Source organism: Gopherus flavomarginatus, chromosome 8, assembly GCF_025201925.1.
Source record: "Gopherus flavomarginatus isolate rGopFla2 chromosome 8, rGopFla2.mat.asm, whole genome shotgun sequence".
In the NCBI taxonomy this organism is placed as follows: domain Eukaryota; kingdom Metazoa; phylum Chordata; order Testudines; family Testudinidae; genus Gopherus; species Gopherus flavomarginatus.
In genome coordinates this window covers 63,528,869-63,542,916 of record NC_066624.1, presented here as the reverse complement: position 1 = coordinate 63,542,916, position 14,048 = coordinate 63,528,869, and the positions used below count along the sequence as shown (strand labels likewise).

The 14,048-nt window shown below is 53.1% G+C and overlaps 1 protein-coding gene across 6 annotated transcripts in view; it reads right to left on the bottom strand.

The window, feature by feature from the left end:
* DGKG (diacylglycerol kinase gamma) overlaps window positions 1-14,048 on the bottom strand; it is a 206,516-nt gene that overhangs the window by 35,698 nt on the left and 156,770 nt on the right. For all 6 annotated transcript variants that reach the window (XM_050965403.1, XM_050965402.1, XM_050965406.1 and 3 more), the window contains one exon: window positions 4,029-4,119. In XM_050965403.1, the coding sequence (XP_050821360.1) occupies window positions 4,029-4,119 (91 nt within the window). The remainder of the gene's footprint in view (window positions 1-4,028; window positions 4,120-14,048) is intronic.

The following is a 14,048-nucleotide window of genomic DNA, read 5'->3' as shown; positions in this document are numbered from 1 at the left end:
ATCTTACTGTATCACCTGCATCACACGCTCCCTCACCTTCAAACACAAATCCTAGGTGTGTCTCAGAGATCAACAACTTCACTCTGTTTAAAGCAAGCCTGTAATTTTGCCAGGCTGGCTGATGGAACAGTTCAGGGAGGCCGACCACTCACAGAGTCAGAGATCAATACTAGGGACCACGGGTCCACCTCAGTCTTCAAGTCAGAAATGTGATATCTTGGCAAGTCAGCTCCCCTTCAGTGCCTACACTAATCTAACCATCACTAGTGATGCTGCCTTGACCACCTTTCCTTTACTAATTACTCTGGACTACTTTGGTCTAATTCAGGTTGCTGAGTTTAGCCTGCAGATGCCAAGTGATGGCCTGTGATACATAGGAGGTCACTAGACATTCTGGTGACCCTTCTGGCCTTAAACACTATGACTCTATACTCCCCTGCTCAATGCTCCTAATATCTCATCTAAACATCCTTCTTTAATGACAAACTATTGCTCATCTTTCTGTCCTATCGTCTTGTGTGGCTGGATAAATTGCCTTCCTTCACTGAGGTTTTTACACTGAGGGGTTACAGTCTGTATGCCTATGTTGTCATTAGTATTTATTGTTTGTATTGCAGTAACAGCTAGGAACCCCACCCGAGGATCAGGACCCCATTGCGTGGGGCTATGTACAGACATGGCTGGACCCAGGGAACTCGGTCTGCATGCCAGCCAGCAGGCACCGGGGGGTGGGGGGCACACCAGACCAGTGGGTGAGGCTAGAATAGGAGGATGAGTTGCCATAAAGTGAGCACAACGTCCCAGAAAAGCTGGTCACATGCCTTGCCGATGCCAGTTGAGAGGGATTTGTAGAGACACATTGTGGCAGGTATGTTTTTAAAATGGGATTTAAAGGAGTACAAGGTGGCAGCTTTATGAATTTCTTTGGGGACATTTCCCCGGGAATGGGTGGTGATGGGGGAGAGCGCATGGAGATTGTCAGGGGAGAAGTGGACAGGCAGGCTGGTACCGCTGGGGCCAACAGCTCGACAGGTGAGCAGATCGGATGGAGAGGAGGGCTAAATGGAGAAGGGTGTTAAAGGCCAAGATGGGGAGCTTGTGTTTGCTGTGGTGGAGGAGAGGGGCCTGTGGAGGGACATGGAGGTGGGGTGAAGTGACCCTAGCTGCTGTGTTTTGGTGGTTCTTTGACAGCAATGTCTTCCTCTCCAGGTTTGGAAATCATTCCATACTCCCTTTTGGTCTCCAGTTATGCTGTATCTTTCCTATTCCAAAAACACCTGGCTGGCGTGAACTCGGCCCGGTCTGACTGCCCGGGACAACACAGGGAGGCACCATTACTTCCCTTGCTAACCCAGAATTCTCTTTCACAGGAGAGTAGGAACCCAGCCGCGAGACCCAGGCCCACAGCTGTCTCCCCTCATTTTGTCCACAAAGTGAACCATCCCTACCCTTCAGACACTTCACCCCAGCCCGCCTCCATCAGCTGCAGTCACGGTCCTCTTCCCCCACCCCCCAACTCCCCACCCCCAAAGCCATAGCTGAGGGGCTGAAAGGGGAGGGGCCTGCTGCCCCATCTTTGGCACCTAACTGGTCCTTCTTTGCTTGACTGACATCAGAGGACGGGACCCATCCCCTTGTCCATGCTGGGGAGTGAAGCCTCAGGAAAGCATATCTTGCATTACAATGGACCTAAGTTGTGTGGCAGGCCCCCGGGTCCCACTGCTCAACAAAAGCGAGGCTCTAATTGGCCATGATAGCACTAGTGCTGCACAGAAGGTGACACACATGCTTTCGGAGAGCTCCTCCACTTCTGCTATGCTGTCACATACGCACCAGCTGGCCTCGGAATTCCACCTGGTCCACGCCCAGAGCAGTGACATGAGGGCAGGTGCCTGAGGGGGTCTGGGTGGTTTGTCAGGTAGCAGAGAGGGGGGATTTCCACCACCTCTCTCCCACCCAACGTCTCTCCCCAAGACCTATCCTCAGGGCTGACTGGTTCCTTTTTTGCCCTCCGCCACCCATACCCAACAGTCCCCATGATCCCACCTCCACTGGCTCACTACAGGTAGTTCTGTCTGACCCAGTGGGCGCTCCTGGGACTGGCATTCTGCTCTCTTTGCCTGGGCAGAGCTGGGGAAAGAATTTCCTCATGAAAGATGGAGGTAAATTCCACCGCTGGAGGTAAAATCCACATGCATTTCTCCATCTGTGGATGGGCTGAATGCATGGAGCTGTCTTTGACTAACATCAGCCCCTCCATCATACGCCCTCTGCTATCTATAGCATCTTTCTTCCTGGTTCCACCTCCCACACTTGTCTGCAGTGCAGGATTTCATATGCAATACTATTCATCCTCTTTTAGTTCCCTCTCAGCCTTTCCTATACGGATTGTAATTAAGGGATGAGATACACTCTGGGAGATTATGGTCTCCTGGGATTTTCTTTGCTGGACATGAATTAAATTGCAAGCAGCATGGCCTGCATGCTCAGATCCAAGTCAGCCTTTGTGGCAACCAACCTGTTTTTTCTAGCCCTCATGAATAAGTAATAAAAGGTTCATTTATTCAGAGATAAGGAAAGCAGGAAGTTTATAAAAAAACACACAACAAAACCCCCAGTGCGAACTGTAAACTGACAGAGCTCTTAGCAACCACTGACAAGTGGTTCCCCCCTCCTCCTTTCTCTAATTAAAGGCTGTTTCCATGTCGCCAAAAGGCGGCTGTGTGCGGACACAGCGTTTACAGAGAGAGACTGTTCCAGGCCCACTCTCCAGTACAGCTGCAAGGCACAAACAGGAGTATTCTGTTCTCCCGCAGCTGGCTGCAGTTAGGGCAAGCACCCTGCTCCCAGCTCTCTGGTATGTGTTTAAGGAGAATTCACCTTGCAAATATACAAACTTGACCAAAATATTTTCCTGAGCTGTCTTGTCCATTTTCTTTTCCCGGGCTGCTAATCAGATCTGGTCGTCAGCAGAAGCCTGCTCCTTTCAACCAGCTTCCTCCCTCTCCCCAGCATATCCCGTGACATCATGCCCCAGTGGGTTCATGTCATCGCTCCTGGATCAAGCTGTCACTGAGCGAATCAAGCAGGAGTACAGAGCTGCTTTCAGTGGAGAACACTGCTATTTACATACCAACTACTTGACTGTTTCAGGGAAATATGCTAAAACATTTGCAAGCTGCAGTTACATCAGCATATTTCAGGTCAGGAGTTGGGCTTTCTTGGCCTAACACTCTAACGATCACTATTTATTATTTTCACTGGCATGACGCTCAAGAGGCCGTAGTCAGAATTCGAGCCCCATTCTGCTGGGTGCTATACAACCGCAGAGGAAGAAATGCTGCCTGCCCCAAAGAGTTTACAGTGTATTTGTTGAATGTAACAATGGTGCATTGCTAGAGATCTTTGCTCTGAAATGATACTTTAGGGAAACAAAAATGGAGGTGGGTCTGTATGGTCAGATACCTGCACCGATGGGTAACATTTTCAAAATCACTTACAGGACTTTGGAGCCTATGTGTAAAATTATCAAAAACCTCTCAGTGATTTAGGACCCTAAGTCCCATTTTCAAAAGTGGCAGGCACTTACAGCCAGATTTTCAAAGGTATTTAGACACCTGAAGATGCAGATAGGTGTCTAGTGGGGTTTTCTAAAGCATCTAAGTAGGTTTGGTGTCTAACCAATCCAATGAAAGTTAGGCACTGAGGTGTTTTTGAAAATCTCACTAGGCACCTATCTGCATCTTTAGGTGTTTAAATACCCTTTGAAAATCTGGACATAAGTGCCTAAACCACTTTTGAAAATGGGATTTGGGTTTCTAAATAACCAAGGTGCTTTTGAAAAGGTTACCTTCTGCCAAACAATATTCTGATTTCAGCTTGCTACTGGCCACAATTCACTGCCACTCCTGGAAGTCCCTCATTGGGCAGATATCTGAGAGCCACCATTTCATTCCCAGGAGGAGACTCTGATGGGAAAGCTGTCAATGCCATGCTTGGACAAATGGTCACCGTACGCTGGAGCTCACCTCGATCTCTAGGTAGTCGTGGAGCTTCTTGCAGGTAGCAGCGAACGTTTCAGTAGTGCCAAATTCAAAATACCACAGCTTGTTCTTCATCCTGACACACGGAACACAGAGTTGGGAGGACTCATTAACACATTTGTCTGGAGACATGGCTCCATCCCTAACCCCCTCCCCTCCAGGCCAGGGTTCTCCAGCCCCACTGACAGAGGAATTGTACCGGCCTGTTGCTGAGACTCTGCCCACAAGCTTGTCTTCCAGGAAAAGTGGGATACCGTCACATGGAGTGACGCTGGCCAGCCAATGTGATACATACACATGCCCCGAGACCAACTGAATATGGACTGTTGGGGCAGCTGGCAAGGCCCAAGAGTAGAGAAGTGGAGATGTTTCTGAAGCTCTGCATTCATGCTGGCGAGGGGACGCCAGAAGCAGCTTTGGATACATAAGATGAACCATTGAGCTTTGTGAAGGGTTGTGCATACCCCGCACTGGAGAAGAAAGGGTTAACCCCACACCATGGGTGGTGTAAGTCCCACCCTGCTGGCTGTGTTAGCCATACTCCAACTGCTGCCTCAGTATAAAAGGGAGCAGCCCAGCTCATTCTAGGTGGATGGCTGGAGGGGAAGGACCTTCAACCAAAGCTCCAGCTGAAGAGCTGCCACAACCCTTGCCTGTAAGAGCCAGAGACCCTGTGAGATGGACTGGAGGCCTGGAGCCCAAGGAGCTCTGGAGGACCATCCACGCTGAGGAGCTCAGAGACCCTGATGCCCCATGGACAGCAGCTTCTGGAACTACAGTAGGAAGCAACCCGGGTGACCGAATGGTATCTCCCACCAGAGTGAGGTCTGCGTGTTTTGGTGGGATTCCCTGCTAATGCAGAGATGGACCATGCTGTCACTGTTAGGGCCCTGGGACAGGGCCTAGTGGAGTTGGGTGGGACCGGGACCCCCTACTTGGGTCGTCACTCGCCTGGTGGCGGCACCAACCTTTCCTTGCCATATTGACTCTGGCCATTAGCCTGTGCTGCCCTATTTGAGGGCCACCATATTGACTGTAGCCATTAGGCTGTAACTCTGGCCATTGGGCTGCACTGCCCCAAACCTGAGGGTTATTAGCTGAACACTGGCTGATGAGCCACCCAGCCCCCGAGGGTGATTACATGGATTGCACTGTCCTAGGGCTGGGGGGTTGTTAGACTGACTCTGGCCACTGCGCCATGTTGCCCTGATATGCCAGTCCTGCTTTTGGCCAGGACTGGCATATCACAGGAGCAGCTCCACACCCTGACAGCCAAACCAGGCAGTGCAGAGACAGTCGGGTGTCAAGTGCACTGAGCCGTCTCCGGAACCACTCAAGGTCTGCAGTAACAACTTAGAGAACACAGCAGCAGTCACAACAGGGGTTCTCAGAGGCAGTGGTCCCCTCAGCTCCTCCTGGATGGAGGTGGGGTGGGGGCAACAACTTTTCTCAGTCCCCAGCTTTCCTCTTGGGGGAAAGGCACTGCAAAAGGGGAAGGGGTACAGCAGAGCCAGGCAAAGGAGACTTCCAGCAGGCTCTCTGCTCCACCCCCTTCTGTACTTCCCCATGGGTCAGGAACCCTACCAGTCCCTTGTGGGCAGTCACTCCTGTTGGGAGGAGAGGAACTGGCCCCCAGAGCGGCAGCAGGGGGGCGCATCTCCCCAGTCCCATGGCAGCTCTGGGCACATGGGTTTGAGCGGTGGAGGGCAGCATGGAAAAGAGGCTGGGAGCAGGGCTGGGGATCGCTTTGCCCAGTGAGGTGCAACGAGGGCTAGATTATGGAGGTACAAGGAAGCAGCTATCTTGGTTAAACGGAAACTGAACAGAGGAAAGAGCTGGATCAGGCAGGTCAGGGTGGATCCCAAAAGCAAGACCTCAAAGCTGTCAGTGGGGTGAGTGGTCAGGGTCTAGCAGCAAAGGACCAAAAATACAGAAATATCAGTTAAATACACATTGTCCATTTGAACCAGGGATTAAGGTGATTTCAAACTTTCAGAGTCCCCTGCATGCTTTGGGGTGCTAGCCAAGTAAATAATAGGGTAGTAATAAGCTGATTGAATTAGCTGCTACAAAGCCAGGAGCAGGGAGAGAAGGGAAATGCATCAGGGGTTGGATTAAAATACACTGTGGTCTTGGGGAGAGTGGCTAAAAATCAATGGGATTCACTAGAGACAAATGCAAAATGCTTTCATTGGCACATGCCCAAACACAAATGGGAGTGCCTGGCTAGGAAAGAACAGCACACGCCAGGATCTAAGGTTGTAGGGGAGGATTGATTATACGTGATTCAGCAATGCAAAGCTAGAGCAAAAAAGGAGCATGCTATATTGGGCTGCATCAATAGGACTGCATGTAGAACAAGCCAGGTAATTCTTGCTGTCTCACTATCACTAATTAGGGTCATCAGGGGCACAGGGGACAGCTCTGGGGCCCAGAATTCCCAAACAACAGAACCCGATTTTCAAAGGCTGTTGCCTAAATGAAAGCATCCAAACCAGTACTTGGCAACTGAACTGGTTCTCTGGATACCGCTAGCAGGCAGCCTTAGAAACTTACATTTCCCTGTTGTAATGGTTACTGGGATATTGGCACTAATCCCCGATTCTGAGTTCCAGGAGTCCCACCAATATCCAATTGGTGGATTTGGCAGGTTTAAGAAAGCCAAATGTGCCTCCTGATTTGAGCACCTGACTGAGCAAGTGGGCACCTCGCTGCAGTGCCCATGTTTCAAAACTGCTCAATTGGCAGAGAGTTCAGAAAGTGGGCCCACCAGAAGGATCAGAAGGCTGGGCATGCTCAGTCTAAGGAGGGGAGACAGGACAGCTGTCAGCAAACACTAACCTGAAGGGATGTTACAGAGGGTACAGGGACTCATTATCCTAGTACCTAATGAAAACAGACCTCGTACTAACAAGTCACAGCTTCAGCAGAGACCCTAGTGGATGCCCTGGCCATAGAGGGGGAGAGAGGGGAGTTGCAACAGTGGAAAGCACCCAAAACCCCTCTCTGTTCTGGAGGCCTAAAGATGGCACATATCCCCAGAAGAGTGAGGAACTCTGGCGAGGGCTGGGGCATGGCCAGGGCTGCTGGAAGATGGTTAGTGCATCCTCTAACCCGCCTGCACCATCAACCAACCCCATGGAAACCTGTAGTGGGGTAGACACCCGCTCCTATCCTGCAGGGCTTGAAACAGCCCAGGAGAGGGCTGTGGCTGGGGCAAGAAGCCTGGGCTGATTAGGAAAGGTAGGCTCAGCTGTGGCCTTGCCCCAGTCAGGCCCAGCTGGCCCCTATAAGAGGCTGTGAGCCAGAAGCCCCATCAGGCTCTCTCTGGTCTGAGAGGGAGCAGGGCTGGGCTGGGCTGCCTAGCAGAAAAAGTACTGGAAGTGAAGCAGGGCTGGGGCAAGCCAGAGGAGCAGGGGAGCTCCTGGCTGGCAACTCCCCAGGCTGCACGGCCTGGTTTAAGACCTAAAAGGGTACTGGGTGGCAGAGGAAGGCAGCAGGTCCGAACGCCCTTGCCTGTGATGAGTGGCTGATACTGCAGCCTGTCCAAGGGAGTGGGGCTAGATGGTGACTGGCAGTAGCCCAGACTGAGGTGGGCTTAGTGGGTGGGGAGACTCAGAACCTGAGTGTGGCGGTACTTCCAGGGGGGCAGAAACCCAGAGAAAGGGGGACCGGGGTCCGGGAGGGACACGGGGGCCCAGTGGTAGCAGGTCACCGGCCAACAGAGGGTGCTCCAGATGGCTGGTGAGCTAATTCCCATGGACGACCAGCAGGAGGCGCCACAGGGGTGAGTCCGCACTGCTACAAAACACAAGAGAAAAGGAGACAGCAGGACACATCTTGCTCACCTGCCAGTGCATGAGGGTGATTTACACCTTCCCTCTCTAGCCGCAGGGACTCTGGCCCTATGTCAGTAAAAATGACTAGAGAACACAATGGAGCAATTTGCAATTGGGGGAGGACATGGAATGGCCATGGCTGAAGACAGCCAAGGCTGGATATGACAGGCTGAACAGCTATAGGGTGACAAACTCCATCTGGTCACCACGCAAAAGGATCTGGGAAGGTTTACATGTCTCATTGATATTACGCAGCTAGTAGTCACAAAGATGCAAAGGGCAGCGTGACCGAAGACTTATGTGAAAGTGATAAAGAATCACTGAAACAACTGCATTCTAACTCTGAACAAGGAACTTGATTAGAATAAAGAAAAGTAAGTATTACCCTTAAATCTACTGCCTTTCCAACAAATGCGCATTTCTTCTGCTCTATTCCCAGCAGTGCCAACTCTCATGGTTTTATCATGACTCTCATAATAGTTGATTTTCTTAAAGCCCCAGCTCCTGGAGTCAGGGGATTGTGTGAGAATCTCAACTTGTATTAAAAAAAATGCAAGTTTCTAGTGCTCCTGCTTGCAGAGAAAAACTTGGAAATGTGATCCTTAGGGTATGTCAACACCACAATCGTGTGTAGGCATACCTGAGCTAGATTTGATCTAGCTAATTCAGGTACTAGATAAGTAAAGCTGCAGCCACATGGGCTTCAGCTGGGGCTGTACAAGCCCACCTGGAAGTCATGATAATTATGAGGGTAGCTAACCTGCAGTGAAGTGTGTGCTACCACTGCTCTGGTACTTGACCTAGCTGTAATACACACCTCATGCTACATACAGGACAGGGGTCCAGATACACTGTGATAGTGATGCCCATGGAATAACAATAAAGCAGACATGTGGCTTTCTGGCATTGTCAAAAGGGAAGGCGCTTGACAGAGTTTCCAGGCACCTGGATGAGACGGCTGTGACATATCCACAGAAATCATTTATGGCTCTGGCTACCCTAGCAACAGGGCTGGCCCTAAACTAAATGGTGTCCCAGGAGAGGAGAGTCTTTGGCACTCCCTCCCCTTTGTTAAAGTTTTGAATTCCTTATTGTGTATTGCATGCGTAGCCCATTTTACAACTTGGCTGCACAATTTGCATGCTTGATTTATCCCTATCCTATAAGATGCTCAATTTGCATGCTAAGATCTGTAAACAACAAAAACAGCCCCCAAGTCCAGCATCCCCCCCAAGCCTGGCACCCCAGGTGGTTGCCTGGGTTGCCTGCCCCTAAATCCATCCCTGCCTACCAAAACAGCACCATGTTTACACAAGTAGTTGTAGTCAAACCATGTGAGCAGGTGGGCTTTCCTTGCTTGCATGGCTAGAAATCAAACTATGTTCTAGCCATGTTAAAGGCCATGTTTAACCCGCCTATGCAGGGCTACTATGCATTGCAGGAAGCTGGGGCTGGAGACAGTTTGATCTAAGCAAGCACAGCTGCAGTTTCTGAGCAGACCATGGTCCAGTCCTGCCTTCACTGCCAGTTCTACCCACATACAGCAGGAGCCATTACAGTGCCTCTTAGCAGCTGGGGAGGTTCCTAGCACACACGCGGCCAGAGGCAGTCCTGCCTGGCACAGATTCCTCTCTGCACACACTTGGGAGGCAGCCTGTTCCAGCCTCATCTGGCCACCGACAGGCCATTTTTAACCATGTACAGAGAGGGCCCAGGTCTTAGGCACCTCCATGTCATGGCTGGAAGGGCTCAGCCCCCGCCTGGCACACAGCTCTGCTGAAAAGCCCACCTCATACCTTCAGGTGCTTCAGTAGGAAATCTGGCCCTGGATCTCCGGGGAGAGGGAAATGGGGGAGGAGAGCCACAGGCCCCCACTGGCCACACGCACCCTGGCTGCTCCTCACTGAGAGAAGGCAGCGGAGGGGCTGCAGTCAGACAGCAGCGATTAGAGAGGAGAGGGGCCATCTCCTCAGCTCCCTTCGCTCCAGAGGCTGCACGCAGCTCCCCCAGCCAGGGAAAGCAATGACTTCGCTTTCCGGTGTCGTGTCCAAACCCACCACCTGACAGAGCTGCCTGTGGCCGAGCAGGCTCGCACCGACTGAGCCGGCAGCAAAATCTGTTGGTAGAAGTTCTGCACATTGCACCGGCAGCTCCTGGACGGGGCTCCCTGCAAAATCCCATTGAACCAGGAGGGCCCTGCTCCACCTTAAACCCGATGCCCCCCTTGCGCTGGGGTCCAGGAGACGAAGCCAACATGGAGGCCGGGTGGGCTGCTGGGAAGAGGCAGGAAGACAGCAAGAGAAACAGAGAGGAGATTCAGGCTGGGGGCGTGCCACGGGGAGGGTGTTAGGTGAGGCCACAGTGCTGTGTGGGTGCTGGATCTCTTGTGGGAAAAAGAGCAGGGGATCTGCAGTTTGGAGGGGCCACCTGCCATTGGCCATAAATCATTCGTCTTCACCAAATAAGTGCCCAGGGATCATCCCTTGTGTTACAAGGGCCAAATCTGGAGCCCTGGGAAGTCACTAGAATTTGGCCATTGACTCCAACAGGATGAGATATGAGGGGTTAGCAGGAATGGCTGAATAAGTTATCAGCACCCACACACTGCAGCCCAAAAATAACAAAACCACAGCCTGATTGGAGCTTCTTTTGAGCTGCCTGGGATTTGAGCAAGTGGCGAGTGGCTCCTGTTCTCCCTAACTGTTATTCAGCTGGCTCTTGGTGGCAGGGGAGGGACAGAGAGACAGGGTGCATCTGCCTGAGGTCTTCCCTTGGCTAGTTGTTCTGTGCTAGAATTGTTTGACTCCCCGGGCTGTGCTTCAAAGAGCTGCCCCAGGATCAGAGAGCTCTGCACTGTAGTCCAAAGCTGGAGCTGAGGTTCCCTGGTGCTTCTCTAACAGGTATTTCTGAAAATCAGGACCCTGCGGGGGGATCTGCCTTTCTCTCTTGCACGGACCACAAGCCACTGGCTCCTGCTGCCCATGTGCCATTTTTATAAACTCCAAGTGAACCATGAGCCACCCTGCAGCTCTGTCTGTGCTGGATAGCCTGCTCTTGCTAGCCCTGGAGTTTGGAGCTAATTGTAAAATATGATTGAAAGTAGCTGGGTTTGCAGCCAAATCCTTGCACCTTTCCAAGGCTGAAATATCCAGCCCTACAGGACGGGTGAACCGACAGACCCAATACAGCCTCGATCACAGTGCACTGCATGTTTATTTCCTCAGCCCAGGTGCAGCTTCCGGGCCGCAAGTGCTCCTACTGCTGTTGTTTCTATTTTACAGCCGGGTTGGATGAAGTCTGTCATGGCTCCCCACCAAAGCCCAGATCTTAACCTTTGAAGCATATGGCAAAGCCCCTCTTCTTACTGCCTTCTCCAAAAGGGCTGGTTGCCCCTATTCAACCCGACTCATTAGTCAAAGTGCGGGGCTCTGAGGATGTTCCAGCTAGAAGGAGACACCAATGGAGGCTGCTGTTTTCTTTGCTGTCATCTTGTTTAGTTACTAGGAACCTACAAAATCCTGCTTCTCTGAATCCAGGAGGACCCACGAACAAAGGGAGCAGTTACTTAGCTTGCAGCACCAACTTTCTTTAGCCAACAGACCCAAAATCTTTCTCTCTAGCTATATCCAGGGTCACACTGTGCTCACAGGCTGCTGCTTGCCTCTGCCTCTCTCTCTTCTTGTCTTTTTTACTCTTTTCTCTCTTCTGCCTTCCCCCCACGTCTCTCTACTCAAAACAATACTCAGCCTGGGTGCTTCACATACTCCTTTTGTTTTATGTGACTCAGTGAGCGGTGGGGGCCTCAGGGCAGAGGCGGAGCAGGGATGGCAAGGGGCAGAGCGAGGGCAGGCCTCGGAGAGGGGGTGGAAAGAGGAGCAGAGCAGGTGGGGCCAAAGGAGAAGAATGGGAGCAGGGCCCTGGGGCAGAGCGCAAGCAGGGCCACAGCCCAGGCATCTGTGCGAGGCAGTGGCTGTTTGGGGAGGCTTAGCCTCCCCTGGCCTATTATGCCCACCACCCCTATTCAGTTCCAAGGACCATGCTGGCACCAGAAACCTACTAGGCCATGGCTACACTAGAGAGTTGCAGCGCTGGTGAGGGGGTTACAGCGCTGCAACTTAGGATGTGGCCACACTTGCAAAGCACGGCCAGCGCTGCAACTCCCTGGTTGCAGCGCTGGCTGTACACCCGGTCGAGCCTCGGGTGTAGGGATTCCAGGGCTGGTGATCCAGCGCTGGTCAGCAAGTGTGGACGCCCACCAGCACTTTTATTGACCTCCGGGGTATAAGGAGGTATCCCAGCATACCTTAGAAGCCTCTCTGGTAATCATGCACACTCCACTGCCCTGGGCTCAGCTGACCCCACCTTTAAATGCCCCGGGAATTTTAAAAATCCCCTTCCTGTTTGCTCAGCCAGGTGTGGAGTGCAATCAATCATTCAATCAATCAGCGACCATGCCTCCACGCCCCAAACGAGCCCCAGCATGGAACAATTCAGAGCTGCAGGACCTCATCAGTGTTTGGGGTGAGGAGGCTATGCAAGCACAGCTGCGCTCCAGAAGGAGAAATTGATACCTGTGGGCAGATATCGCAGTCCTTGCTGAGAAGGGGCCATGAACGGGACGCGTTGCAGTGCAGGGTCAAAATAAAAGAGCTGAGGAGTGCTTACTGCAAAGCTCGTGAGGGAAATCGCCGGTCAGGAGCTGCCCCCACAACCTGCCATTTTTACAAGGAGCTGGATGCCATACTTGGGTGTGACCCCACTGCCAATCCGAGGACCACGATGGAGAGTTCAGAGCAGGGAGAAGTGGGGGAGGGTGTAGAGGAAGCTGACAGTGAGGCTACTGGCGTGGAGGGAGACACCCCGGAGTCCCAGGAGGCATGCAGCCAGGAGCTCTTCTCAAGCCAGGAGGAGGCTAGCAAGTCGCAGCAGCTGGAAGTTGCTGGTGAGGAAGAAGCTGAGGAGCGTGCTCGGGGTAAGCAGATTTTTATGTTTTGGGAGAGGACGGTTGGGGTTATGGCTGCCTGCATGCATGCCTAAACGTGGAATAGCCCATTGATTTGCTCTATCACGTCTCTGTAATCTGCCTCGGTAATCTCTTGAAAAGTGCCCATGCTCTGGCTGCAAATGTGCTTTCGCAAGTTTATAGAGAGAGCCACCGTGGTCCTTGTCCCGGTCAGGCTAACTCGTCCGATCCACTGTGCAGCGAGGGGTGGGGGGACCATGGCTGCACACAGGCAAGCTGCATAGGGGCCAGGGCGGAATCCACATTGCTGTGGAAGACCCTCCCTCTCTTCCCAGGTAACACGCAGCAGTGATATATCTGGCAGTAGGAAACCCTGTTGAGAATTTAGGGATACTTCAGTGCAGGGCGCCAGGTTTGCGGTCCCCCGCCAGCCCCGCGGTGCGTTCCGGTCTCCTCACCCCCTTCCAGCACGTAGCCAGCCCCGCGGCGTGCTCCGGTCTCCCCCCCTCCCTTCCCAGCACGTAGCTAGCCCCGCGGTGCGCTCCGGTCTCCCCCCCACTCCTTTCCAGCAGGCAGCCAGCACCGCAGCGCGCTCCAGTCTCCACCCCCTCTTTCCAGCAGGCAGCCAGCACCGCAGCGCGCTCCAGTCTCCACCCCCTCTTTCCAGCAGGCAGCCAGCACCGCAGCGCGCTCCAGTCTCCACCCCCTCTTTCCAGCAGGCAGCCAGCACCGCAGCGCGCTCCAGTCTCCACCCCCTCTTTCCAGCAGGCAGCCAGCACCGCAGCGCGCTCCAGTCTCCACCCCCCCTTTCCAGCAGGCAGCCAGCCCCGCGGCGCGCTCCGGTCTCCACCCCCCCTTTCCAGCAGGCAGCCAGCCCCGCGGCGCGCTCCGGTCTCCACCCCCCCTTTCCAGCAGGCAGCCAGCCCCGCGGTGCGTTTCCCCCACCCTCACCAGCAGGCCGGCATTTACGCGGACCGCCCCCCCCCCGCCAGCAGCTCGCCACCTTCCTGTTCACTACTGTCCCCTGTGCAGGACACCAGCTACCTCCTATTACCCAGTGCAGATAAACCCCAGTGACCCATCGGTCAATTCCCCCTCCCAGGTGCAGTCGGGGCAGAAACACTCACCCCATTGCTCGCCATGCCTTCGCTTCCCTGGCCTCTCTGTGTTATGTTAGGTATGTGGGAAGGATGCTACAAAAAG